The following is a 25,288-nucleotide window of genomic DNA, read 5'->3' on the forward strand; positions in this document are numbered from 1 at the left end:
CGGACTTCGTGAAAATCGTACCACTCGTGTCAATCCCTGCCCTTCGTATTACTCCCTCCAAAGCGATGTTGAATAGCAGACACGAGAGACCATCACCTTGCCATAACCTTCTACGCGTTTCAAAGGGACTCGAGAATGCCCCTGAAACTTGAACTACGCACATCACCCGATCCATCGTCGTCTTGATCAACCGTATCAGTTTATCCGGAAATCCGTTTTCGTGCATTAGCTGCCATAGCTGGTCCCGATCGATTGTATCTTATGCGGCTTTGAAGTCGATAAATAGATGATGTGTGGGCACGTTGTATTCGCGGCATTTCTGCAATACCTGACGTATGGCGAACACGTGGTCTGTGGTAGAGCGTTCACCCATAAATCCCGCCTGGTACTGCCCCACGAACTCTCTTGCAATTGGTGTTAGTCGGTGGCATAAAATTTGGGAGAGTACCTTGTAGGCGGCGTTCAGCAATGTGATTGCGCGGTAGTTGCTACAATCCAGCTTATCGCCCTTTTTGTAGATGGGACACACGACACCTTCCATCCACTCCTGCGGCAGAACCTCATCCTCCCAAACCTTGGTAATCACCCAGTGCCTCACCACCGTGTTTAAACAGCTCTCCTGGTAGTTGGTCAACTCCAGGGGCTTTGTTGTTTTTCAGCCGGCCGATCTCCTCCTGGATTTCCTGGAGATTCGGAGCCGGAAGTCGCATGTCCTGTGCGCGTGCTCCTAGGTTCATTACCATACCGCCACCGTTGTCTGCCATATCGCCATTCAGGTGCTCTTCGTAGTGCTGCCGCCACCTTTGGATCACCTCACGCTCGTTTGTAAGGAGGTTCCCGTTTATGTCCTTACACATATCGGGCTGTGGCACGTGGCCCTTACGTGAACGGTTCAACTTCTCATAGAACTTTCGTGCGTTATTAGCGCGGTACAGTTTCTCCGTCTCTTCACGGTCTTGATCTTCCTGCTGGCGCTTTTTGATCCGGAAAATCGAGTTTTGTCTGTTCCGCGCCCGTTTGTATCGTGCCTCGTTCGCCCTCGTGAGGTGTTGCAGCAATCTCGCCCATGCTGCATTCTTCTCCTCAACTAACTGCTCACATTCGCCATCATACCAGTCATTTCTCTTATCCGGAGCCACCGTACCTAGTGCAGCGGTTGCGGTGCTAATGACGGATCGAATATCTCTCCAGCCATCTTCAAGAGATGCTGCGCCTAGCTGCTCTTCCGTTGGGAGTGCCACTTCCAGCTGCTGCGCGTAGTCTTGGACTAGTCTACCGTCTTGTAGCCGCCCAATGTTAAGCCGCGGCGGACGCCTCCGACGCGTGTTGATCACCCTCGAGAGTTTTGAGCGCAGACATACTGCAAAGAGGTAGTGGTCGGATTCAATATTCGCGCTGCGGTAAGTGCGTACGTTCGTGATGTCGGAGAAGAATTTACCGTCGATTAGAACGTGGTCGATTTGGTTTTCCGTTACTTGATTAGGTGATTTCCATGTGGCCTTGTGGATATTCTTGCGGGGGAAGAAAGTGCTTCGGACTACCATTCCGCGGGAGGCTGCAAAGTTTATGCATCGTTGGCCGTTGTCGTTCGATACGGTATGCAGACTATCCGGTCCGATTACCGGTCTATACATTTCCTCCCTTCCTACCTGAGCGTTCATGTCACCGATGACGATTGGGCATCCATCGTATGTCTGTCCAGCAGATTTCCTGCAGCGCTACGACATCGAAGTTGCGGGGATGTAATACATCGTAGATTATCCTGTCGCAACCTGCGAAGCCTAGCGACTTGCAGTTCCATGTTCCCAGCTTCCAATCGTGATCCTTTATTTGTCGCCTAGGTCGTTGCCGATTGTATCGAGTCGTATTGTCTTCTATGTCGTTCGTAATAGTTGTTTTTAAAGGCGGCTTATTGGGCCTGCGCAAATCTGCTGTCTCGTCGGAGGGCCGTCGTGTCAGGGCTGTTTAGCGTCCCACCTAACACCAGGACTTGGGCTTGTGCGCTTTGAGCGGCACACGGTCGCTTTGGCGGAGCCTACTTGCGATTCATGCAGCTTTCTATAGAGATTTAACAGGGCTCAAACCCCACCACATCCTAGGCAGGCGCCACAACTCACAGATGGCCTGGGGAGGGATCGTCAAGCCCTTGGACATGGTCCCTTCTGCCCCCATTCGCTAGATAGGTGCTTTCCCTATTAAGCTACGAAGGACCTCCGTTGTGCGAGATTGCGATCGATTGTAGCCAGATTAGGAAATGGTTACCTCCAATACATTTTTCGAACTAAATCTTTCACATGTTGTTCATATGCACATCAAGTTTCAGGCAGTGTAATGACCATGCCGGGTGGCTTATACTCAGAATGTAGGCAATTAACTTTGAATGATGGATGGAATCTCGCGAGGCCAAATAATAAATCGCGTTTTGATTGATTTAAAATAAGTTTTTTTTCGGATTAATTTGTCGGCAGTTATAAACATTGCTTTTTGCATGAAAAACTCAAGGGCTCTCAAAACTCTTTCTTTAATAATCGTTACAAGTTTGATTGCGTGTGAAGCCTCAATCAAGTTTTGAGAATGATTTTACCAACACTGCCCCCTGAAAGGCCGATATCACTCGGTGTTCATCACTATATGTACATAAAGTATGACTTCAACGTATTCAATGGAAGTTCACAAACGACGAACCTCCAAAATAATTTCAAGTATTTTAGGGTCATTTAGAGCGCAACGTACACTCGCACAAATCTGTAGAACTGCAGACCAAATATCTTGTTTATACTTATTACGTGAATGTAATACTATTTTACACAATTTAAAACGTTTTTCGCTCCATTTCAGAGGAACCTCCGTCCATCTCGAACACCATCAAATCTCTCATTCCCCAGGGCGATAATAAACTACCACCGGTTGTGAAACAGATCAGCAAAACTGAAACCAAACACATCGATGTGGATAACGATGCGGCGCTGATAACGAGTCTGCGCGACGGAACATTAACCTTTGCGCTGCAGCGAAACCTTCTGGTGCTGGTGACAATCGTGGAGCTGAGCTGCTGCATCAACAAGACTGTCATTAACTTCACCACCCGTGGGATGCACTACGTTGGTCAGGACGAAATCGTTATTCTGCTGGAGCTGGGGGAGTCCCAGTTGCTACCGAAGGATATTTTCGTGCATTTGAATGATATCTACGTGGAGGCGGATCGTGGTAACACGTTAACTGAACTGGGATTTAGCCCGCCAAGTATGCCAAATTTTCTTGGGTCGAAAAATCACGGAGGGTTCCTGTACGTGAGGCCGACCTATCAGTGTATGCAGAATGTGATAATTCCGGACGCACCCTATCTGGTGGGTGTGTTGATTCATAGGTGGGAGGTACCATGGGCGAAGATATTGCCACTTCGATTGATGCTCCGATTAGGGGCACTGTATCGGTATTATCCCAGCCCACATGTGAGTGTGCGAGAGAGAGAATCGGTTTACGTGGAAATCGCCCAAACGGTGATAACGTTGCTGGCAGATTTTAGGAACTATTCGTATACTATTCCGACCATTCGTGGCATGGTGATACACATTGAAGATAGGAAAACGAGTATTCTTATTCCGCGGAACCGGTACGAGCAAGTAATGAAGGTGCTCAGCGGATCACAGGACCAAACAATACTGGCACTGGGCGGAAACTTCAGTAAGGTGGCTGACGGCCATCTGGTGTGTATTCAAAACACAGACTCTGGCTGTCCCGAAACGGCACAGTATTCAACTCAGGCGATCAATATCGAAGGACAACCAAGGAAAGGTAATTAATTATTAGCTTGTACTTTCCAACATTTATATAATTTAAATTTTTCACATACGTCTACAATTTACAGTGACAGGAGCTAGTTTCTTGGTTTTGAACGGGGTGCTAAAGCCAAACTGTGGTTTGGTGGGAAAATGCAGTATTGTTGAGGACGGGCTCATGGTGCAGGTTCCACCGCCCAAAATGAACACAATCAAGGATGCACTGAAGAATATGAAGGATTATAAGATCATTTGTGGGCCGGTCGAAGGTGATGACAGCCAGAAAGAGATCGTTAGCATAGAATGGACGGAAAATGATCTCAATTTCAATATTGGGTGAGTATGATAAGGAATCAGGATTATAAAACATGTGCTTGTTTATTAAACAAACAAAGCTTATTGATTGTTTTTAGTTGGATTTATTTCGATTTTTGAGCAGAGTTATGGAAAACCTTTTAACAGCTATGAGGCGGATTTTCAGACTTATGTGAAGCGTTTATAGGTACCGTTTTCACTAAAATCCCGGCATTGCAGCAACTAGTCCATATTGACACAGCATACGACATGGCGGGCCTAAAAATTAGTTTGTAAATAAAAAAAAAGTTTTTTAGGCAAAGTTTTGATTTTCTGTTTATAAGTGTCTAGACAATTAATATATTTGTTACATTTGGATTGAATGCCTTCAATTTAATTTTGAAAAGGTAACGTTCCGTCCTTCCTAGTGGCGTTAACTTACGGCTCTCGTACAGCTTTTCTCACTTCGTCTAGCGTGTAGGGATGAAACGATACCACTGAAGTGTCGATACTTTTACTTTCAAGTAGTATCGTAAAGAAGTATCGATACCATTAAATATCGAATTAAAAGTATCGATACCTACTCGTATCATATGAGTACTTATATATTTAGAGTAAAATTGAAAAACGATTGTTTTGCCACTGTCAAGTAGTTATTCATTACCGTGATCTGCCCTAATTCCGCGTATTGCCTAATACCGTGCCTAATACCTAAATTGATAAATATAGAGGTACTGTCTGTCATACACATCACATTATTTGGAGAAATGCACAAATATATAGCAGAAAATGTTAGCAAATTATTATTGTGGGTATTTGTGACGTAAATTAGGCGCTAAAAAATAAATGTGAAAATGTATGTCTCGACCAGCCAAAATTTTCATTCGCTTAGCAAAACGCTTAAAATTAAAGTTATATTTCCAAGTCTTGTAACTTAATGTTTTAATGGTATTTACTTCCAATATCTCATTGAGCCCATTTTTACAGCTATAAATTATGAGCTGGGTACTGAAATGGTATTTAAAATTCTTGTTTTTGCATTTTTATTTTTACATTTACATTTGTATTTACATTTGTAGATTTGAAGACATGTCATCAATTTGAAGACATTTGAATCTCTGTGAAGACATTTATTTCATGAAGACATTTTGAAGACTTTTCAAAATTATGAAGACTTATCTACTTATTCGAAGATACATGAAGACAATCAACAAGCCAGTGAGTGGAAAATACAATTTTATTTTTCACTTATAAATTCTGCGACTTCTATATGTAAATTACACTACCAAAAATCCACACATTTTTATTGACAAATACAAATAAATTTTATGTGTGCGTTAATAACCACCCGCTGTAGGAGAATCCACTTAAAGAATATTAGTTAATAACGGTTATGTGTATTTCCACATACATGCTATGCGAATTATGTGGGAAATGCTTTAGTCAAAATTTATGTGTGCCACACATAATGGATATGATTGGATTTTTGTCAGTGAAAGTCTTTGTCTCGGGCCTCGAATCTCAAACATAAAAATACCTTCACACTAGCGGGCTGATAAATGCAACGCATTTCAGACCTCATACGCACTTAACTTTGAGTTGTGCGCTGGTTAAAAAATTCCCGATGGCAGAATTTGTTTGAATTTTCCTTGGTGGCGGCGGCGTTTTTGATGTGTATGTAAAAAGGTATTTCGATCATTACATCGGAACGCAATAACCGATCAAACTTGCGGTAAAAATTGATTGAATTCTATTATGACTTGATTTAATCTATTCAACCGTTGAGTTAGAACCTGAACCATGTGACTTTCCTCTAAATATCCGTCGGGATACTCTTTGAATTTTCCGTGAATTTTTAGAGGAATTATAATTTTTAAAAGGATTGTAATTTTTAAAAGGAATTGTGAACATTTCAAAGAATTTTTCGTGTAAAATAAGGAGTTTTTCCGTAAAAAGATATAAAGGAAATCCTCCAAAATTTCAATTGAAAATTCTCCTTAATTTTTACAAGTTCTTCTGAACTCCCTGAAACTGAAATAGTTCTGGTGTTAAATGGATATTTCTCATTATTTCCATGGTAAATTTCTGCGTGAAAATCTTCCTAAAAGAAAAATTGTTACACACTTTCGTCAAATTCTTACTTGAATTTCTTTGGTAATTCTTCTAGAAATATCTTTGGACATTCTTCCAGTATTTTCTCTGAGAATTCCTCTAAGAAATTCTCCAAATATACGCTCTGGTATTCTTTTCGAAATTCATCCAGGAAATTGTCCGGAAGATTCGGAGATTTTTTTTTGAAGATCCTCCAGAAGTTCTTCCAGAACTCCTTCGGTAGTTCCTTCACGAATTCTTCTAATAGTTCTTCCAGGAATTCTTTTAAAATTTTCCCCCGGGATTTCTGCGGAAGCTATTCCAGAGATCCCTCTGGATGTTCCTCCTCTGGAAGATTTTTCAAGGTTGCCGAACTAATCTCTAAGAATGCCTCCGAAAGTATACTTGTATTTCCTCCAGGATTTCTTTCGGAATTTTCTGCAGCAATACCTCAAGAAGCTTCTTCAACTACCTCCAAGAATTCCTCTAGAAGTTTCGTCGGGAATTCCACCGGAAAGTGCTTCAATAATTCCTCAGGAATATCCTTAAGAAACTCATCAGGAAAATCCTTCAGGTATTCTTCCAGAAAATCCCTCCGGAATTCGTCTTGAAGATTCTACAGGAATTCCTTCTTAAGTTCTTCCAAGTATTCCTCCGGAAGTTCGTTCAGAACTTTCTCAAGAAGTTCTTTAAGTAAATCTTTTGGGTGTTCCAACAGGAATTCATCGGGAAATTTCTTCAGGAGTCTTTCAGAAATAATAAGAAGCTCCATCCAGAAGAAAGTTGATCTTCTTATAACTTCGAGAATTTATCCGGAAGTTGATCTAGATATTTGTTTTTCAAGTATTTCACTGTAAATTTTGAATCCCAACAGGGTATTCTTTAAAAAGAAATTTGAAAGAGTTCCACGTAAAAATTCAGTTTAAAAATCCGACTCAGTTCAAATTTGTTTTAAAAAAAATAATTTAAAAAAATATTTACATGAGTTCTATCAATTTAAATGTTGAAAAAATAAGCATTATTCAACATCAGTAATACAAAGGAGATTATTGTATTTACACACCTATTGAGGTCTCCAGTAGCCTTGCGAGCAAATGCGTAGGATAGCCAATCCGGAGATGGTGAGTTCTATTCTCGGTCCGGTCTAAGATGTTTTCGGGTTGGAAACATTCTCGACACCCTGGGCATGAAATCAACAATGGAAACACTTTCCATTGTACTTGCCACACAAGATAGAATAGAAAGCATAGAAAAGCTTTCAATTATTAACTTCCGGAAATGCTAATAGAATACTAGTTGAAAAACAGGCCAAGTTTCAGTTGGATTGTAGAGCCATTGAAGAAGAAGAAAAAGACCTATTGTATTTTGAAATTTCTCGTAGATAATAATAATCTTAATATTGAAGACATTTCAAGACATTTTTAAACGACTGTAAAGACATTTGAAAATATCATCTGGCATCCCTGAACGTGAAGTACTACTAATCTGTCATCAGTTTGAGGTTAGATACAGACCCTGCAGAACCTAATAACATTAATTGCTCCTTCCACCTAGCAGTCTCCCCTATTCGATCTCAACAGATTTCCGGAGCCATCGTACTGGCGTCAATTTTTCGTGATCGTTTTGTAAAACTTCCGCGCGTCGCAAACAACACTAGGCGAAATATTTCGCGGTTTTCGCTAACTTTAATTTTATGACAAATAAATACTAGCATTCTGCGAAGAGTTGTAACGAGCCAATAATAGTAGCTCGAATAAATCCATCCAATCAAGATTCAAAATTATTTCGTCATCAACAGCGAATCAGTAACATCACCGGCAAAATTAAATTGTAGCCAATCAGATTTGCTTGTAAGATACAAAACATTCTGGTCCCCGTCTAAAAGTATAAAAACAGGGACCCAATACGCGGAAAAGCATTAGTATCGCTATATTCATTGGACAGTAAAATCTAAAAACCAAAAAACAGGTCTTTTGATAGGTCTCCTCTGCATGTGAATAAGTCCAACAAATCTCATTATTACAACACAGTAATTAGTTGTAATTAGTCTTTGTGATTAACAGTACAATCGACGTAAGCAATAAATTGATAATAGTTGTTATCATAATGAGTGATCGCTCCTTTTTGCGGTGGTCGGTGGTCGGTGGTCGGTTTGTCGGAGCTTAGTGCTGCCTCCAACCAACAGGCGTTCCCAACCAATGACACAGCAGCTACGTAGGAATTGGTGTGGCTTCGGCCGAAGATAAATAAGTGTGCACACTTCAGTAATGATGCTATTTGTTTTGTAATTGCGCGTGAGTAAGTTAAGAAGAACATTAAAGTAAGTCGAAATTCCCGATACGGTCGTTACTTGAAGACTTAGTAAAACTGTATCAAAATGGATTTGATTGACATTGTACGATGTTCTAGAAAGTTGTTCTTTATTTAATTTCGAGGCACTTTGTTGAAGAAACCATTGTTGTACGTTGTTTATATAATTTGTTATGATAATTTTAAATAATTATGTTAGGGTGACCCAAAAAAATCAATATTTTGATTGTAACTTTTTAGTTTTTTATTTTTATCAAAGTGACGTCTTCTACAAAGTTTTAGAGCATACAAAAATGCACGTTTAGTAAAGGAGTCACGTTTAAAGGTGTGCGCCGCTGCCGACATTTTTGCATAGTCACGCCGCTGATCTATAATTTTCCACGCCGATTTAAATTTGAAAAAATCCGCAATATTTTTCTTGGAAATTCCAAAAACTCAGTGGAAGTTCCGTATAATTTACTGATAGATCTCTACAACATCACGTTGAAACTCCAAAGATTTTTTCGTGAAGATATTAATGATTTTCATGCAAATAACATACTTTTTCTTGTTGAAATTTCGGAAAGCTCTCCGTAAAAACTAAGCAAAAATTCGTGTGAAAATTGCGAAGGATTTCCCGTTGAAATTCAAAAAAAAAAAAGCTCGTTGAAATTGAATGTTTGAACGGAAAAGAGTCGTTCGACCATTTGGCCGAAGACCTAATCGATAACTTGTTACATGGTTGTTAAATCATCAATTATGTTTACTTAATTTGATATCCTTTTGGTCGTTTTAACGATTAAAGTAACAAAACTTATAGCAGAAAAATCTTACTGTGACATCAAATCAAAAACTATTCCTGCTGTCGATGAGAATAAATCCAAAACTAATTTTGATATTGGTTTCCGATAACAAAATAAGTATACAGTTTGATGTCATATCATTCTATTTAGTAATGAACAGCAAAATGAGATAAAAATATGTAATCAATCATGATAATTCATATTTGAAAACAAATTATGAATCAAATTGATGTCAAAATCAAAATATGTTCTCTATATGCTCTCATCATGTTTTCAGACTTTGCTAGGGTATCTAGCCCAAAGTTATTCGGCCGAGAATGTCATTTGGTTGAACAGTTCCTTTGGCTGAAAAAAATCGGTTGGCCGAATAGCTCAATATCCAAATATGGCATTTGGCCGAAATTGTCGTGTCGTTCGGCTGAATTGGTCATTTTGAATTTTTTTCAAGACATTATGGGAGAGATTTGATAAACCTCCCCAGAAAATTCTTCAAGTTTTTCCATAATATTAATTTGGAAATTATTTTCAGATTTTCCACGAGAATTACTTTCAATTTTCGAGAATTCTTTGGAATTTCCAAGGGGAGCTCTTTGGATTTACCAAGGAAAATTGTTTTGAATTTATATGAGAATCTCTTCAGAGTTTTCAAGGGAAGCTATTCCAAATTTCTACAGGAAAATATACAGAATACCCACGGGAAGTTCCTATTGAGTTTATGTTGAGTATTCTTTGTTGTTATCCTTTATTAGAGTGATTTTTGGATTGCAAGGATGAGTTCATTTCTAGTTTGGTTTGACATAGTCAAATTTGAAACAACGGAAAAATGCTCGGAATTTTTAAGGATTTTTTTTTGGATTTCTTCAGAAAATTCTTTCTATTTTCGATTAGAAATTCTTGGGAAATTCCATTGACCAAAAGCGACAGGCGACCGAACTGGTAATTTGGCCGAAAAAGCCGTTTGCCCTAACAGGTCGTCTAGCCGAAACGATCGTTGGCCGAAAATGCCGTTTAGCCGAAAGGGGCCGTTCAAAAATTACGTCCAAGGTTTGAGGGGGGGAGGGGGGTCAGAGTTTTGTGGCAGTTTGTGACAGGGGGAGGGAGGGGGGTTCGTCTTATGTGACGTCCGTCCACAAGAAAAAAATACTGAAAGCATTTTAGAAACAACTTGCATTTTAAAAACATTCAAACTGTTAGTAAGGGACATAACTCACTATGTTATTGTGAAAATAGTGTACGAAAAAGATAAACCACAGTAATCGCTAAAATATAAATGAGACATGTACACTGAAAACCAAAACTACCCAAAAGTGGGTTGTTTGCACTCAAAACCGTGGTTTGGGCCAATAACCCAAATTTGAGTAAAATGGCTTTTCTGGCACTAGGTAGTTTGCCTTTAATCCCATGTAAACAATTTACCCAAAGCTGAGTTCAATTCATCCAAAGCGGACCTTAATCAACCCAAAATAGAGAATATTGAATTTACTCAAATTTGGGTTATTGGGCTGAGCAACCACGGTGAGGTGTTTGCATCTTGCTCTAGTTTTGATAGCAATCATGGGGAAGAAAGAGAAAACTACCCAAATTTGGGTAAATTTTCTCTGCGATATTCTCATGAGTGCGTATATTGAACTCAAAGTTTGGGTTGATTTATCTGTCCGTGTACGTGCAGGGGGAGGGGGGGGGGTCAATTATTTGTGACAGTTTGTGACAGGAGGGGGGGAGGGGGGGTGAAAATGCCGAAAAACGATGGACGTAATTTTTGAACGATCCCAAATGGATTTTTGACAGAATGGGCCATTTGGCCGAAAATGTCATTTGGTTCAATCTGTAGTGATGAACTCTTCAATATGTTGAAAAATCACTCAAATAAAGAATTTAAAAAAATCATTTGGTCCAACGGGTCATACGGCCAAATGTCAATAACTGATCTGGTAATATTGTCAAAAATGGCCACTCGTTTAGCTAAATGGCCTTTTTGTCAATTGACCTTTGAACAAAATTCCGTATCCTCTCTACTTTAAGTCGATACTGACCTTTAAACCAAAAAAACCATTTAGCAAAACTAACCGTTTAACGAAAAATGTTAGTCAAACTAGTCAAAAACGAAAATGTAGTTTGATCGAAAGCGAGTACAGCCAAAAGAAACATTTGGCCGGACCTGTAAAAAGTTTTTTGTCCTAACAGGTCATTTGGCTGAAAATGCTGTTCGGCCGAAAAAGTCGTTGGTCCGAATAGATCATCTGACCAAAATCGTCTTTCGGTAAGAATTCCTAGACAACCAGAATGCATGCATAATAGAAATTATTGTTTTTTTTTCTGATATGCGATGTCTATGCGCACAAGTTTCATCGTATACAAGTCACGAAAACGCTTTTTACGTACAAAAGTGGAGGCGATATATGTGTATTTCTTATCCGACGTTGCACGGTAGTGTATGCGATGTGTAAGATTTTTAGCCGAATAGGTCATTTGACAGAAAATGCCGATTGGATGAAAGAGTTGTTTTGCAGAGAGAACATATTCGGGCAAAATGACCAAAAGGCATTTTCGGTCAAATGATCTTTTCGGTTAAATGATTTTTTTCGGCTGTATGTCGCTTTCGGTCAAACCATTTTCTACCTGATAACAGTTTTGTTCAATTCGGCTTAATGGGATTTGGTAACTTTTGGCTGAAAGGCCAGTATCGATTTGAAAAGTAGCGAGGTTACGAAATTTCGTTCAACGGTTGTTTGACAAAAAGGGCTTTCCGCCGTAAATGCCATTAGGCCAAAATGATGGATATTTTTGACTAAATTACCCGTTCAGTTATTGACATTTGGCCGTATGACCTGTTGATCCAAACGATATTTCTGGCCCATTCCGTCAATCGACCATTTCGACCAAACGGCATTTTCGAGCTGATGACCTTTTCAGTCAAACGACCTGTTAAGGCAAATGGCTTTTTCGTCCAAAGTATTGTGTTGCCAGCACTAAATTGTATTCCGACTTCCGACGTTTTACTTCTGACGTCAGAACAAAATTTGAATTTGCTATCAACACATTGTCGGAATCGGAAGAACGTTCGGAAGTGTGGAAATCGACTTCCGAACTTCAATTTGGTACCAGCGACAAAACAAACAAACAACAAACAAAACAAGCTCGATTTTGTGACAGATAACGCCGTGTAGTGCTGCATGTTACTTTATTTTTCCCTGTGATATCGACTGAAGTGTCGTACAGATGCGTCATACAAACAGTTTTGGTCTTAATGCTCAATACCAGTTTGGTCATATGTGGCTTTCGGCGAATGGAATTTCCCAAGAATTCAGATACAATAGAAGTGCACCTGATTCTGAAATGCAATGAAGGTATTATCGAGTTTGAAATCGTTTTGAAGTTCAGCTGTCCGATAACTGTAAAACTGGTGTAAATATGGAATTGCAGTAAAAAGCATTGTACCGTGCGGGACCGAAATTCGTACAGCACCGAAATCCGCCCACCTCATGAGATATCAATAAATTAAGAGAGGTTAAAGGTAGTTAATGTAGGAATAATTAATCTTATTTTGTTCAGATACTTGACAGTAAGCTTTTAGGGCATAGAATTGGAAAGAAGGCTTTGAAATTAAAACCACAAAAATCAAAAACAAATCTCCACCCACCAAACACGGAGTTTGTACCGCCATCTTGTTTTCGGGTAGAGCATAATTGTGAAGCGCACCGACGTGGCGAGGCGGTCCCCGCCGGCCGGCCGCGCGGCGGCACTGGTTTTCTTTTTGTAATTAATTAAAACGCGTACACACCGCGTTGGGGTTCAATCAAGACTCTTTATTAACTTACATTTAACTTATAGCTAACCTACGTTATGTTGACAATTTTCTCTCTCTCTTTACTTAATGACTCTCTTACGCATAACGGTTCATTTAGAACCTTGCCAAGTGCTGTATTTTGCTTAAAAAGCAAAAGTAAGCAGACTTAAACAACAAAACCCTGTTGCTGGGCGCAAAACTTTTTTCTAGCGCGGTGCCAAGGTAAACTGACTCCGCATAAAAGATTGTGATGAATCCCCCTGAAGGAATTTAAGTAAGTTGGGGTCGTCACAATTGCACCAAAAGTAACTGTGTTTTAATTGCTAATTGCAAATCATTACATAAGATAAGCGGAATACAAATCGACGGGATCGCTTCTCAAGGTGCATATCGAACTATTTACAGTGGTAGTTTAGTCAATAAGGTTGTTTCAATTTAGATATTTAGTTGAGAAATAGCTGTACGGATTTTGATCCTTTGATTCGAAATCCGTCCACGGTGGACACGGTGGTTTTTTGTAGTTTTTAATGAGTAAATGTGAAACACTTCAAAAGTAGAGGCCTTCATGCGCCTGTGTCAATGACAAACGTTTTATTTACGTTCTATTCCTATTTTCTAATGACTTTTTCATATACGAAGTGTACGGATTTCGATGCCACAGGGTACTTAAATGACTTTCAGTTATCGAACGTTCACTGTACAAAGAATTTCCCGTAGAAATCAAAATAATTGCGAACAATTTTTCGTTGAAATCCTCAAATTTGATTTCTACATTTCTACATTTTGAACGACCCTAGCAGTGTTGTGCTGAAATCATTATCAGACGATAATGATTGCAATTTTCATGTGAAAACTTTTCACGTAAAATAAGTAGGCGAGTTGTCGCCGACGACAACTTCTCAAATTTGTACTCAAGCGATAATAAACACAGAATTTTCATTCAAACATTAATCTTCACTAATATCAGCTTATTGTCAACAGTTCCGTTGTATCTTCTATTTGGCGTTATGGTTTCATGGTAGTAAGGAAAAAGTGTTCAAATTGTAACGGTAAATCAAGATATGATTTTCAAACGATTCTGGCTGGCGAGTTTTTATCACTTGATAAATAATTTCAAAGTAAACACGCCAGGTGAGTTTTGATCATCCTCGATTTTTTGAAAATTTGATTTTTCCCATCCCTGATCCTCCGCACAAAATTCTAAAGAAGTTTCCCTTTAACATTCCGGAGAATTTCTCGTGCATATTCCAGAGATTTTTTCTTGAAAACTTCTTAGAGCCTCCAATGAAAATTCTAAAGTATTTACTATTTATCGTTGGTCATGCCAAACTAGCCATCCTAATTATTCTAGACTGAGAAAGCCAACATTAAAACACCCATTCTACCAGCCGTACTCTCCTACAATTATGAAGAATTGTCTGTGTAAATGTTGATTTTTCTGTAGAATTTAAGAACAATTTCTCGTGGAAATTCTGAAGTTTCTCATGTAAATTGTGACGAATTTTATGCTAAAATTCCAAACAATTTTATTTGGGAATTCTAAAAAGCTTCTCTTGGTAATTCCAAAGATTTCTCGAAACTTCAAAGTAGACGGGAAAATCCGAAAATAATTTCCAAATTTAGGAAAAATCTGGAGAAGTCCATTAGATTTTTCAAGCGAAATTCGAAAGATTATCTTCCTTTGAAAATAAAAGTCTTGAAAGTATCCCGAAAAAAATGCAAAAAAAAAATATCCTAAAAAAAGTAATAAAATAAATCGCCACGCCGATTCATGCCGCCGCCGCCGGCTAAAATGGTTTTCGGCGTGACGCCGAAAACGCCGCCGCCGCCGACAAAAATTCTGACAAACGCCGCCGCCGACGAATAATAGCGCTGGAAATATATAAGGAAATTATGATTACTATAAACATTTTGTTTTTGGCGAATTGGGCGGAATTTTCGGTTTTATAACACTTCTAGAACTGTTGATTTTGATTTCCAAGTATAAAAATCCTTTTTTTTAATGATGGAAAAACCCCAAATTCCCTCAAATTCCTAAATATCAAAATATGCAGAGCAATCCTTAGCCCTTCCTCTGTCTAACCCAGGGAGAAATGGATCACCCTTTTTCCCCCATTCAAAAATACAGGCCTTTGGATACCACAGATTTTTTTCAAAAAAAAAAAAACAGTGATATCTCTGCAATCCACCAAGGAATTCACTCGGTTATGTAACCAAAACGTGCATTTTCTTATGCTCTGAAACTTTGTAGAAGACGTCACTTTTATAAAAATTAAAACTAAAAAATTACAATCATAATATTGATTTTTTAGGGTCACCCTAACATAATTATTAAAAACTAGTCGACCCGGCAGACGTTGTCCTGCATAGTAGGCGAAAATATGCGTTCTGAACTGGCCAAGCGAAAATCCTATACAAATCTTAATTTCAGTTTTTCACAATTTACTCAACTTAAGTCGTGATTTTCGTAGGAAGAAATGTCATATAAACCCATCGGAAACATTACAGAACATATCTGCTGAAGGAATGAAGAAAATCCTTCGAGCCGTTTTCGAGTTATGCGGATACGAACACAGACCATTTCATTTTTTTATATAGAAGATTATCATATTTCTTCAGCAAAGTGCCTCAAAATTAAATAAGGAATAACTTTCCAGAACATTGTACAATGCTAAAATTAGAAATATAGAAGTTAAAAATATTATCTCAAAATATAGTGGTGGCCCAAAAAACTTCAAAATAAAGCTTAAATTATAAGCTTTGACTTTGCTGAAGACACTTTCATCCTAAAATATTATAATAATGTTTTTTTCCTCCTAATTTCACGACGTGGCCCACTGTGCAATGTTGCAACTCTGTTGAATATGCGTTGCTAGCCACCGATTACCCCATGTAGTCCGTAATTCGTCCTTTGCAGTGGTGGTCTAAGCATTCCGCTATTGCGGTCGAACATTCAAATCTATCTGCTCCAGAATACTTTCGCAGTCAATTTGTCCCTGTAGTATATCGGCGATCGTCATCGTCCAGGTAGTATCTTTCCTAGCACGAAGAAGTTCCAGATCGATCAACTGGCATCGGCTCTCATAGCTCGGTATAGGCAAAACGGATCCCTCCATCAGGCCTGGTAGCGGGTCACTTTTTAGTTTTTTTTGAGCAAGTCACTAAAAAGTCACTATTTTCAACTATTTTGAAACTATTCACTAAGATTTTTTTTAAGCTTTATGTATCCGTCGGATGATGCTTTGTTCATGGCGGAACTGAAATTACGGATCTTGGAAAAATTATCGCTCTGAAAATTCGCCAGCCATTTAACTCGCTGCTCGTATGGGCATTTCACCGGTAGCTAATTGAAGGTGTTTTACGTCACAATTTATAAATTGGTATACAATCATGCAAGCAGGAGTCCTGCCGATTTCGCCTTTTTCAGAAACGCAAACTTTATACAGTAGGGCAAGGTGCGGAGACTTGATTCCTTGGGAGACTTGATTCTCCCCTGTTTCAACGAGAACTAAGGTAGTATTGTTATAGCGTATTTTTATAACAGATCCTCTAGACAAATGATCGTTATGTGACGAGTTTTTTTTTTTTGAATGACAACCTCACTTACTCTATTATTTATGTGTTGAACAACTTCTCCAAATAATGACCAAATGTCATATTTTTTTTCAGAGCATAAATGCATAAATATGCTAAATGATCTTCACTAATAGAAATGCCAACATTCTATCACAATTTCAGGATACAGGTATACCTCGATTATATGGACTTTTACGATGCAAAAAAGTCCATATAATCGAATATTCCATATAATCGAAGCAAATTTTTTTTCTCGAAATTTGTGTTACACGATGAAATAAGTCTTAAAAGTTGAAAGAAAATATCCATATATTGTCTTACAGTCTAATCCGCATGTTTGGGCTCATTTTATGATAACTCAGTAGAATATGATTTTCTATAAGAACGTAACCTTTTTTCCAGCCGCTTGTTTCTAAGATTACATTAGTAATAAAGTCTTCGCCCAGCTCAATGTGAGCACACTTATATACTTATTCACGAATTCTGACTACAGTGCTTTCCTGTTTCAGCAACAAAACAAACACTGAAAGGTCGAGAAAGTTATATGTTAGATTCAAAAACTGGCTTTATATAGAAGGACTGACACTTGTCCTCTTTTGATTTGATCGCAGCTAATTGAAACCGATGTAAGGACTATGGGTTCAGAAGATATGGCAAAATGCATTTGTGTATGCAAAAATCGCGTAGAAACAGTCTCACTATTCTGACACTTATATTTAAAAGATCTCCTTGCAACTAGTTGCGTTTGATTGATATTCTTAAAAAGAATTTAAATCAATGTAAATAAGGGGCTCAAAATCGGGCGAATGTCAGGTCAAGCTTGGAAACCAGCACTATTCGTCAAAAAGTATGGCGTCGAAAAGTATGGGAATCGATTGAGCAGATAAAAATTGTTGACGGGAAAGGTCAATTGCACAGTGCTAAATAAATTGTTATGGCTATTTTGAACTATGTTCGTATATTAAAGCAGGGCTGTATTTTGCAACGGGTTTTAAAATTCAAAACGACGCACAGTAGCGGGCCCTCATAAAAATCCCGGACAAAACTTGAGATTGCATTCAAAATTTCACTATCGCGCGCTTTTGTATTTTGTACAACACTAACGAAAAACACATCGCTCACATTACACAGCATGAACGAGTTTGCATGAGCGTTTCAGGATCACGCTTTGCTGAACGGTTTAGCAGCAATTGATTTAAGAACTGCTAACAAGAACATTCTAAAGATATTTAATTTCTTTTCCTACCGTTGAGCGTCAGTATAATCCTTAAGCCTTGTGCTGAACAAATGTGAATACCAGGATATTCGACAACATTTATTTAAACATAAAGACTGCTCGAAGAGTTTTCAGTTTTTTACATTCAAATAATTATCAAGTTCGTCCAGAAGAAATAATGCCAGGTTTGAAAACCATTAAGAACTTTATGTATCACATATTGAAATAAACTCTTCCAGTTTCGTGGATATACCTAAAAAATCAGTCTCAGTGGGTCCGGTTTGCTAAAAGTTAATGCATCATCTGTCCTTCTATACTTAATTCCATGCACCAAAAGCAGAAAAAGGTTGGAAGCAAAGATCTAACAGCTAAATATGACAATCTCATCTTATCACTTGCTCCGCATACTGTCAGTCTGACAATTCACTTCACGTTTTCGTATGGCAGAGATCACCAAAAATACGCATTATTTTTCACCACCTATTTGTAAGGACGTGGCCGTGGCTGTTGCAGATTAAAGAATTGTATATTTATCATTATATTCAATGAAATTTTCCAACGCGAAAATGGTAAATCAATCAAGTCACTCGAACATATGACGCAGAGTGCATCTCCATATATAACATCACAACATGCCTTACGGGCCTTTATTTGCCCCAATGTACCATAATAAATATAGAATCAATGTAAAATATGACTTACAATATTCAACATCTTTTTAAAACCCCAAAACACAAAAAAATTGAGCGAAAAAAATGTCCATTTAATCGAGGTAAAAAGTCCATATAATCGAAGTCCATATAATCGAGGTAAACCTGTATTTGGATTTCGAGTTGTTGCCGCAATATAAGGAGACTTGATCCCTCATTAGTCATCCATACAAAAATTGGCGAAAAAATTCATGAAAATATAAATTGTTCTCAAGCGGCTAATTTTTTGTAGATTTGACAGATGTAATGAAGGGATTGCTTTAAAAAAATATTTATTGAGCAGATATCATAGAGAGGAGATCTAGTCTCCCAATTTTAAAATATTGCATGCGCTGTCGAATTCTATAGTAAAAATAGCTCATGAACACGCACAGCAAGTCGAAAAATCTGCGTATTTTAGAGAAAAAACATTCAAAAGCTCAGAGATCATGGTCCTGCATTATAAACATGAGGTCGAACATTCAATCCCAGACTCGTTGTACATGAATCTTTAATTTTTTTGTTTCGTTCTCTACCAAAACAATCCGTACTGTTGTTTTTTCGCACTGAAGATTCCAAAAACTTTCCTGACACCTATGACAAATCGTAGAGTTCTTTGTATCTTTCTTAAGTAGGTGTTCGGCTAAATCAGTGATCGTAATTTTCACTCATTCTCAAGACACGAGAAGAGAATGCTCATTCACGCTGATTTTCGCCGAGAGATCATCTTTCGGGGAAGAAAAACAGGTCTTATGAGTGATGGCCATGTTTCGCTCACTTCCAGTGGCGTTAATATTTGATTTGCTCGCAAGACTACTCGTAGTTTTGAGTAGTCCTGGTTTTGAATGATATTGAGTAAAATTTCCGTGGGTTTAAAAGAGAGGGCAATCAGAGTTTGTAGAAATAGATAACAAATTTATCAAACTTGTATACAAGTGTGAAAACACAGATTCGGATAGCCAGCCCCACTGAGAAGTGATGATTTTCGCTTTGTTCTCGCTCATCTTGTGTTGCGGACCTTACTGATGTGTAGAACAAGTTGAAATGCATCATCAGAACCAGTGCTTCTCGCGTTTAGAGCTTTTTGAAAGAAATTTATTATGAGGTCCTGAGTTCGTTCTAAGAGAAAAGAGTGGTGAGTGAAAGATGTTTTCCGCCACAAATTACGAAAAAAAGTTTCACCTTCGACCCAAAAACGCTTGATTTCGTCTCATCGAACTTGCAACTGAAACTAAAAGTCACTATTTGGTCACTTTTTTGCAACTGAAAGTCACAAAGGTCCCTTTTTTCGTCAGCTCTGGTCACTAAAGTCACTATTTTGAGCGCCATCCAACGCTACCAGCCCTGCTCCATGACAACTTCCGAAGCGCAAATCACAGGAACCGACGTTGACCGATTCGATACGTTCAGCGCCATTGTTGTACGCTGGGCTCCAAACTGCAGAACAGTACTCTAGAGTAGAACGCACAAGAGAACGATAGAAGGCTTTTAAGTAATAAATGTCGGAAAAATTCTTAGCAATCCTAAATATGAGTCCCAATGTCCTAGAAGCTTTATCGCCAGCGTACGAGATGTGCTGCTTAAATGTTTGCTCTGAGTCCAGGACTACACCAAGGTCCTTGATGTGATTCGTGCGTTCGAGTGTCGTGTCAAGTAGGTTATAGCCGAAAATAATCGGTTGTTTCTTTCGAGTGAACGTTACGACGGAGAACTTGGCTGGGTTTACAACCAAAGGGGTTTAGAGAACACCAGCTGGCAAAATGAGTGAGCTGCCGTTGTAAATTAAGACAGTCAGTAGTTGAACTAATTTGGAGAAACATTTTCAAATCGTCAGCGTACGACAGTTGAGGGCTTTCGATGACTAGATGGACGTTATTGAAGTAGAGCAGGGATATTAGTGGCTCTAGATGGCTTCCTTGCGGTATTCCAGATGTTGCTTGGAATCTATTCGATTCGCAGTCATTTAAAGTAATCATCAGTTGTCGGCCAGTCAAGTATGAACGGAACCAGCACAATAAGTCACTACCGATGCTGTACCTGTCGAGTTTGGCAACAGCGATAGCATGGTTCAACTTGTCAAATGCGGCAGACAGATTGGTGTAGATGACATCGGTTTGCATCCTTCAGGATCGAATGTTCAGGATCAGGGTACAGGAAACCGCTGTGGGACTGCTGCCAAGAGACATCAGTCAGGTTGAAATCGCCCAGGACAAGCACTTCGTCAGTCGGAGTGGCCGTTTCTAAGACGGCGAAGACTGACTGGCAGTGAGTATCGATGAGTTGTATGTCACGGACCAGATCAGGAGGGATAAACAACGAGCACAGGAACAGTCTTCGGTCACCCATCTCGATTGATACCCAGACTTGTTCGAGACTCCTCCAAGAATCGCTTTCAACTGGTTTTGCTTTGATTCCGGAACGCACGGCAATCAAGAAACCGCCACCATTAGACTTCCTGCTGTTGTGTTGATTCCGATCGCAACGAAATACTTCGTAATCGTGCCCAAATATATGGCTGGAAAGTGTTCTGGAGTCGAGCCATGTCTCTGTTATTACTATAACGTCAAAGCAGGAACGGTGGTCGTCGATGCTGGTGTTCAGACCACCTACGTTTTGATAGTAGATGGTAATGTCTGTTGCTTTCTCATCGCGATGCAGTTGTACACTGGAATTTGAGACACTCTTATGCGAAGCAATAGTTGGTCGCTGGTCATACCCAAAAGTTGGAGCTCGGAAGGCCCCGTCTCTCGAATCAAACGCAGGGCCGGGACGACTGCTGTTCGCTGGCGGGAGTGGCTCGACTGCGATGATAGTAGCGTTCAAATTCCACATGGGTTACTGCAACTCATATGTCACCAGATTTAGTCAAAATGAAGTTGGTGCAAGCATTTCTCTCTGGCTAGTGCTGCTCAAACAAAATAAGTTGTAGAAGTTCTTTCAAACACCTACTAAATCATCAATCGCGAGAGTCAGTCTTAAAAAAAATATGTTGATGTGCTTATGATGCAAGAAATGCGATCTATCTTGATAAATTTGAATTGCTGACTAGCAATCTTCACGAAAACGTGAGCGGCGCTGAGCTTGAGTGCAGTTTTTGCCAGTGCATGTTCATCCCGAGCACGCGTTCTCCTTCAAGCTCGTGTTCACCATCAACATTGAACATGGGTGCGAAAAATAAACGCGGTGCGGTTCAGCTCATGCTCGAGCACAAAACTTGGGCTGTGTGCACAGACTATGTGCATATGGATGCTGGGTCATTAGGCCGAAAGTCATTGGGCCGAAGGTCATTAGGCCGAATGGCCATTAGGCCGAATGGCCATTAGGCCGAATGATAACTGGGGAGTAAGAAGTGAGTAGTGCACAATGAGGAAGAGGTAGAAATGAAGAAGCAAAAAGGAAAAAAAGAGGAAGAAGTATGAAAGAAGAAGGAAGAAGGAGAAGAAAGAAGTAAGAAGGAAGAAGGGAGAATGAAGAAGGCAGAAGGAAGTAGAAAGAAGGGATAAAGAAGCAGGCAGAAGGAAGAAGCAAGAAGCAAGAAAGAAGAAGGAAGAAGGAGGAAAGAAGAAGGAAGAAAAAAGAAGGAAGAAAAAAGAAGGAAGAAGGAGGAAGGAGGAAGGAAGAAGGAAGAAGGTAGAAGGAAGAAGGAATAAGGAAGAAGGAAAAAGAAAGAAGGAAAAAGAAAGAAGGAAAAAGGATGAAGGAAGAAAGAAGGAAGAAGGGTGACGGGAGAAAGAAAGAAGAAAACAGAAGAAAGAAGAAAGAAGGAAGGAAGAAGAAAGAAGGAAAACGGGAGAAAAAAGGAAGAAACGGAAGAAAGAAAAAGGAAGAAGGATGAAGGAAGATGTAAGAAGTAAGAAGGAAAAAGGAAGAAGGAAGAAGGCAGAAGGAAGCAGGAAGAAGGAAGACGGAAGACGGAAGAAGGAAGAAGAAAGAAGGAAGACGGAAGAAGGAAGAAAGAAGTGAGACGGGAGAAAGAAGGAAGAAAATAGAAGAAAGAAGGAAGACGGGAGCAAGAAGAAGGAAAAAGGAAGAAGAAAGAAGGAAGACGGGAGCAAGAAGAAGGAAAAAAGAAGACTATTGGCCGATGCATTATGCACTTGAGTAAACATTTGATTAAATGTCCAATGATTAAATGATTAAATGACCAAAACCTTTTACCTATATTTTTCGAGGGTGAACCCAAACTTTTGGCCGGGTGGCAAAATTACCCCAACACCCCCTAAACATACGCGTAACAAGCAAACATTGAGTTTTAATTGTATGAAAAATTATTTGATCCCCAAATTATGACTAATTCTTCTGAATTTTTCACTTTCACAAACAGAGTAATCTCTCCGATTGACAAAAAACCACTGAATGGAGTACCCAGCATCCGAGTGCATCGAGGAACCGATTACTCCAATGCAAATCATATCATAAGGTGGACAGAAGTTTTCATTATTCAGGTAAGTTCTGCACTATGAGTTTCTCTTTCAGCTATTCTGTGCAAATCTCACGGCCATGAAGTCCACAATTTTGTCAAGCTCTTATGCAGAATTGTAATATCAACATTTAGCAAAATGACACAAGCATGACTATAATAAACATTCTTCACTATTTTTATTTTTTATGTTTTCAAGGGTGACGACGAGTCAAACCACCCTGGTGACCCAATCAACATGTCGAAACTCTCAGAACAAGTCGCCAGGAGCGCTTGTACTGCGCTAGTTGCCTTCCTCGATCTGTTGGCTTCCAACGGTTTTCTAAAAATCGGTCTCCGAATAATGCTGGATTCGGAAAATGTAAGATAAAGCTAAAAAAGATATTCGTCGTTTTCTCATAACCATTTTTCTTTGTTTAGGTTTCTTATGAGGCGGGCAGTCAATTCAACAAGTTGGGTCCCTTGTACATGAACGCACTCGACAACGAACTGATTGGCACTCTGAACCGGCAGGCTAACAGTCTGCATCTGGACCAGCAGATAATCTTTGAATTAATATTCCACATTCTGGATAAATAGTCGTTCAATGACGATAGTTAGGCACGTATTATGCCCCGGTCAAGTATGCAATACGTTCAGTCTCGTCTATCTACGTAACATTTTAACAAGTTAAGGTGATTAGGACATGTAGAATCGATAGAGATGAATGTCTAATAGAAACGCATATTCACACTAAATAATACGACATTATCAAAGTGCATGCATGATAATGAAAAAAAAAGTTGTCTATTACTTGACAGTTGTTGCAACTAGTTGGAAAGTGCAAAGGATATGAATGGAAACCTGTGTTGATAAAACTATTTACAAGGCGCGTAATGATGATTTGATCTGTAGTAATATAAGCTACTCGAAACAAAAAGTACTAATAGGTTATGTTTGAAATAATTGCGTGCAGATAGGATGTTTATTGAAAAAATATGGCAAGATGCGAATAAAAAAAATGAATCTGTAATGGCAAACAAAAATGAGCTAACCTGAGGTAATCGAATTATCTTTGTATAAATATTTCATGTATTATAGTTGAATTATTGGGACATATGTTATTACTATTACCCTACACAATATATTTATATTTTATTTAGAAATTTTAAAATAAAACTGAGCTATTGGAAAATGACGATGTCTGATGTTCATTTATTTTTAGAGAAAAAAAAGTAGCGAGAAAGAAAACCCAATTTTGCTGGCACTAATATGCAATGGCATCGCAAAAAGATACTTAATGCGTTTGCTAATTGCATCGCGGTAGCGACCACGACGTGTAGCATAGTTTTGGCGTTAAATAATGCGTACAAATGTGCCTTTACGGTGCAAATTGTGCGAGACTGTTTGGAGTCCTTTTTTGGTGGGCTGAACCTCCGAACAGGATGAAACGTTGCCAATCAATTTATAATTGCAAATTTGCGGAACACCCTGCGCGCCGGATGCATGATGTGGTGGGAGCGGACCATGTGGTAAACGTTTGTTAGAATATGTTCTCGTCGTCAGCCAGCGGCAAATTGTCGTCATAATCGCGACTGGTACTGCGTGAGTGGAAATAGCGTTCGAAATGCACTTTTTGTGTTAAGCTGTTAGCATAAATACTGTCTAGAAGCAATGGCCCGTTAGTGCCGTTAGTGTTGAGAAGCACAAAAACCACACGATTGGAAATTGGAATTTTGTGTATGTATTTATAAGTGTTGATTACCTCGACCAAGTGAATTGATGAATGGCCTACGGTGGATATGCTTTTAATGTAGGTCCTATTGGCGCTTTGTGCTGGAAGATGATTTTGAAAGTAATGTGTCACGATTACTTTACACTTTGTTTCTACTGAAAAGAGGTTCAATCCTCCTAGCGTAAGTAGCTGTGGCACCACTAACGAGCTAGTGCTGAACAAGATGTGCAAGCTGAGGATAAAAGGCCGTTTCTTCAACTTTAGCATCATCAACGCGCACTGCCCACACGAAGGAAGACCAGACGACGAAAAAAAAAACGTTCTATGCACAGCTGGAGCAGACATACGATGGATCAAAATCGTCATAGGCGAAATGAACGCTCAGGTAGGAAGGGAGGAAATGTATAGAGCGGTAATCGGACCGGATAGTCTGCAACCGTATCGAACGACAACGGCCAACTTTCACGGACATACGCACTTACCGCAGTGCGAATATTGAATCCGACCACTACCTCGTTGCAGTATGTCTGCGCTCAAGTCTCGACGGTGTACAACACGCGTCGGAGTCGTCCACCGCGGCTTAACATTGGGCGGCCACAATACAGTAGACTAACCCAATACTACGTGCAG

General features: G+C 39.2%; 1 protein-coding gene across 1 annotated transcript in view; it reads left to right on the forward strand.

Moving 5' to 3' along the window:
• The window catches only part of LOC134227435 (zinc finger FYVE domain-containing protein 9), a 64,466-nt gene extending 40,345 nt beyond the window's left edge, over positions 1–24,121 (forward strand). The window contains exons 5-9 of the mRNA XM_062708931.1: positions 2,839–3,795; positions 3,869–4,115; positions 22,849–22,969; positions 23,144–23,305; positions 23,365–24,121. Of these exons, the coding sequence (XP_062564915.1) occupies positions 2,839–3,795; positions 3,869–4,115; positions 22,849–22,969; positions 23,144–23,305; positions 23,365–23,523 (1,646 nt within the window). The 3' untranslated portion in view covers positions 23,524–24,121. The remainder of the gene's footprint in view (positions 1–2,838; positions 3,796–3,868; positions 4,116–22,848; positions 22,970–23,143; positions 23,306–23,364) is intronic.
• The last annotated feature ends 1,167 nt before the right edge of the window (positions 24,122–25,288 follow it).

The sequence above is a fragment of the Armigeres subalbatus genome, chromosome 1, assembly GCF_024139115.2.
Source record: "Armigeres subalbatus isolate Guangzhou_Male chromosome 1, GZ_Asu_2, whole genome shotgun sequence".
In the NCBI taxonomy this organism is placed as follows: Eukaryota; Metazoa; Arthropoda; class Insecta; order Diptera; family Culicidae; genus Armigeres; species Armigeres subalbatus.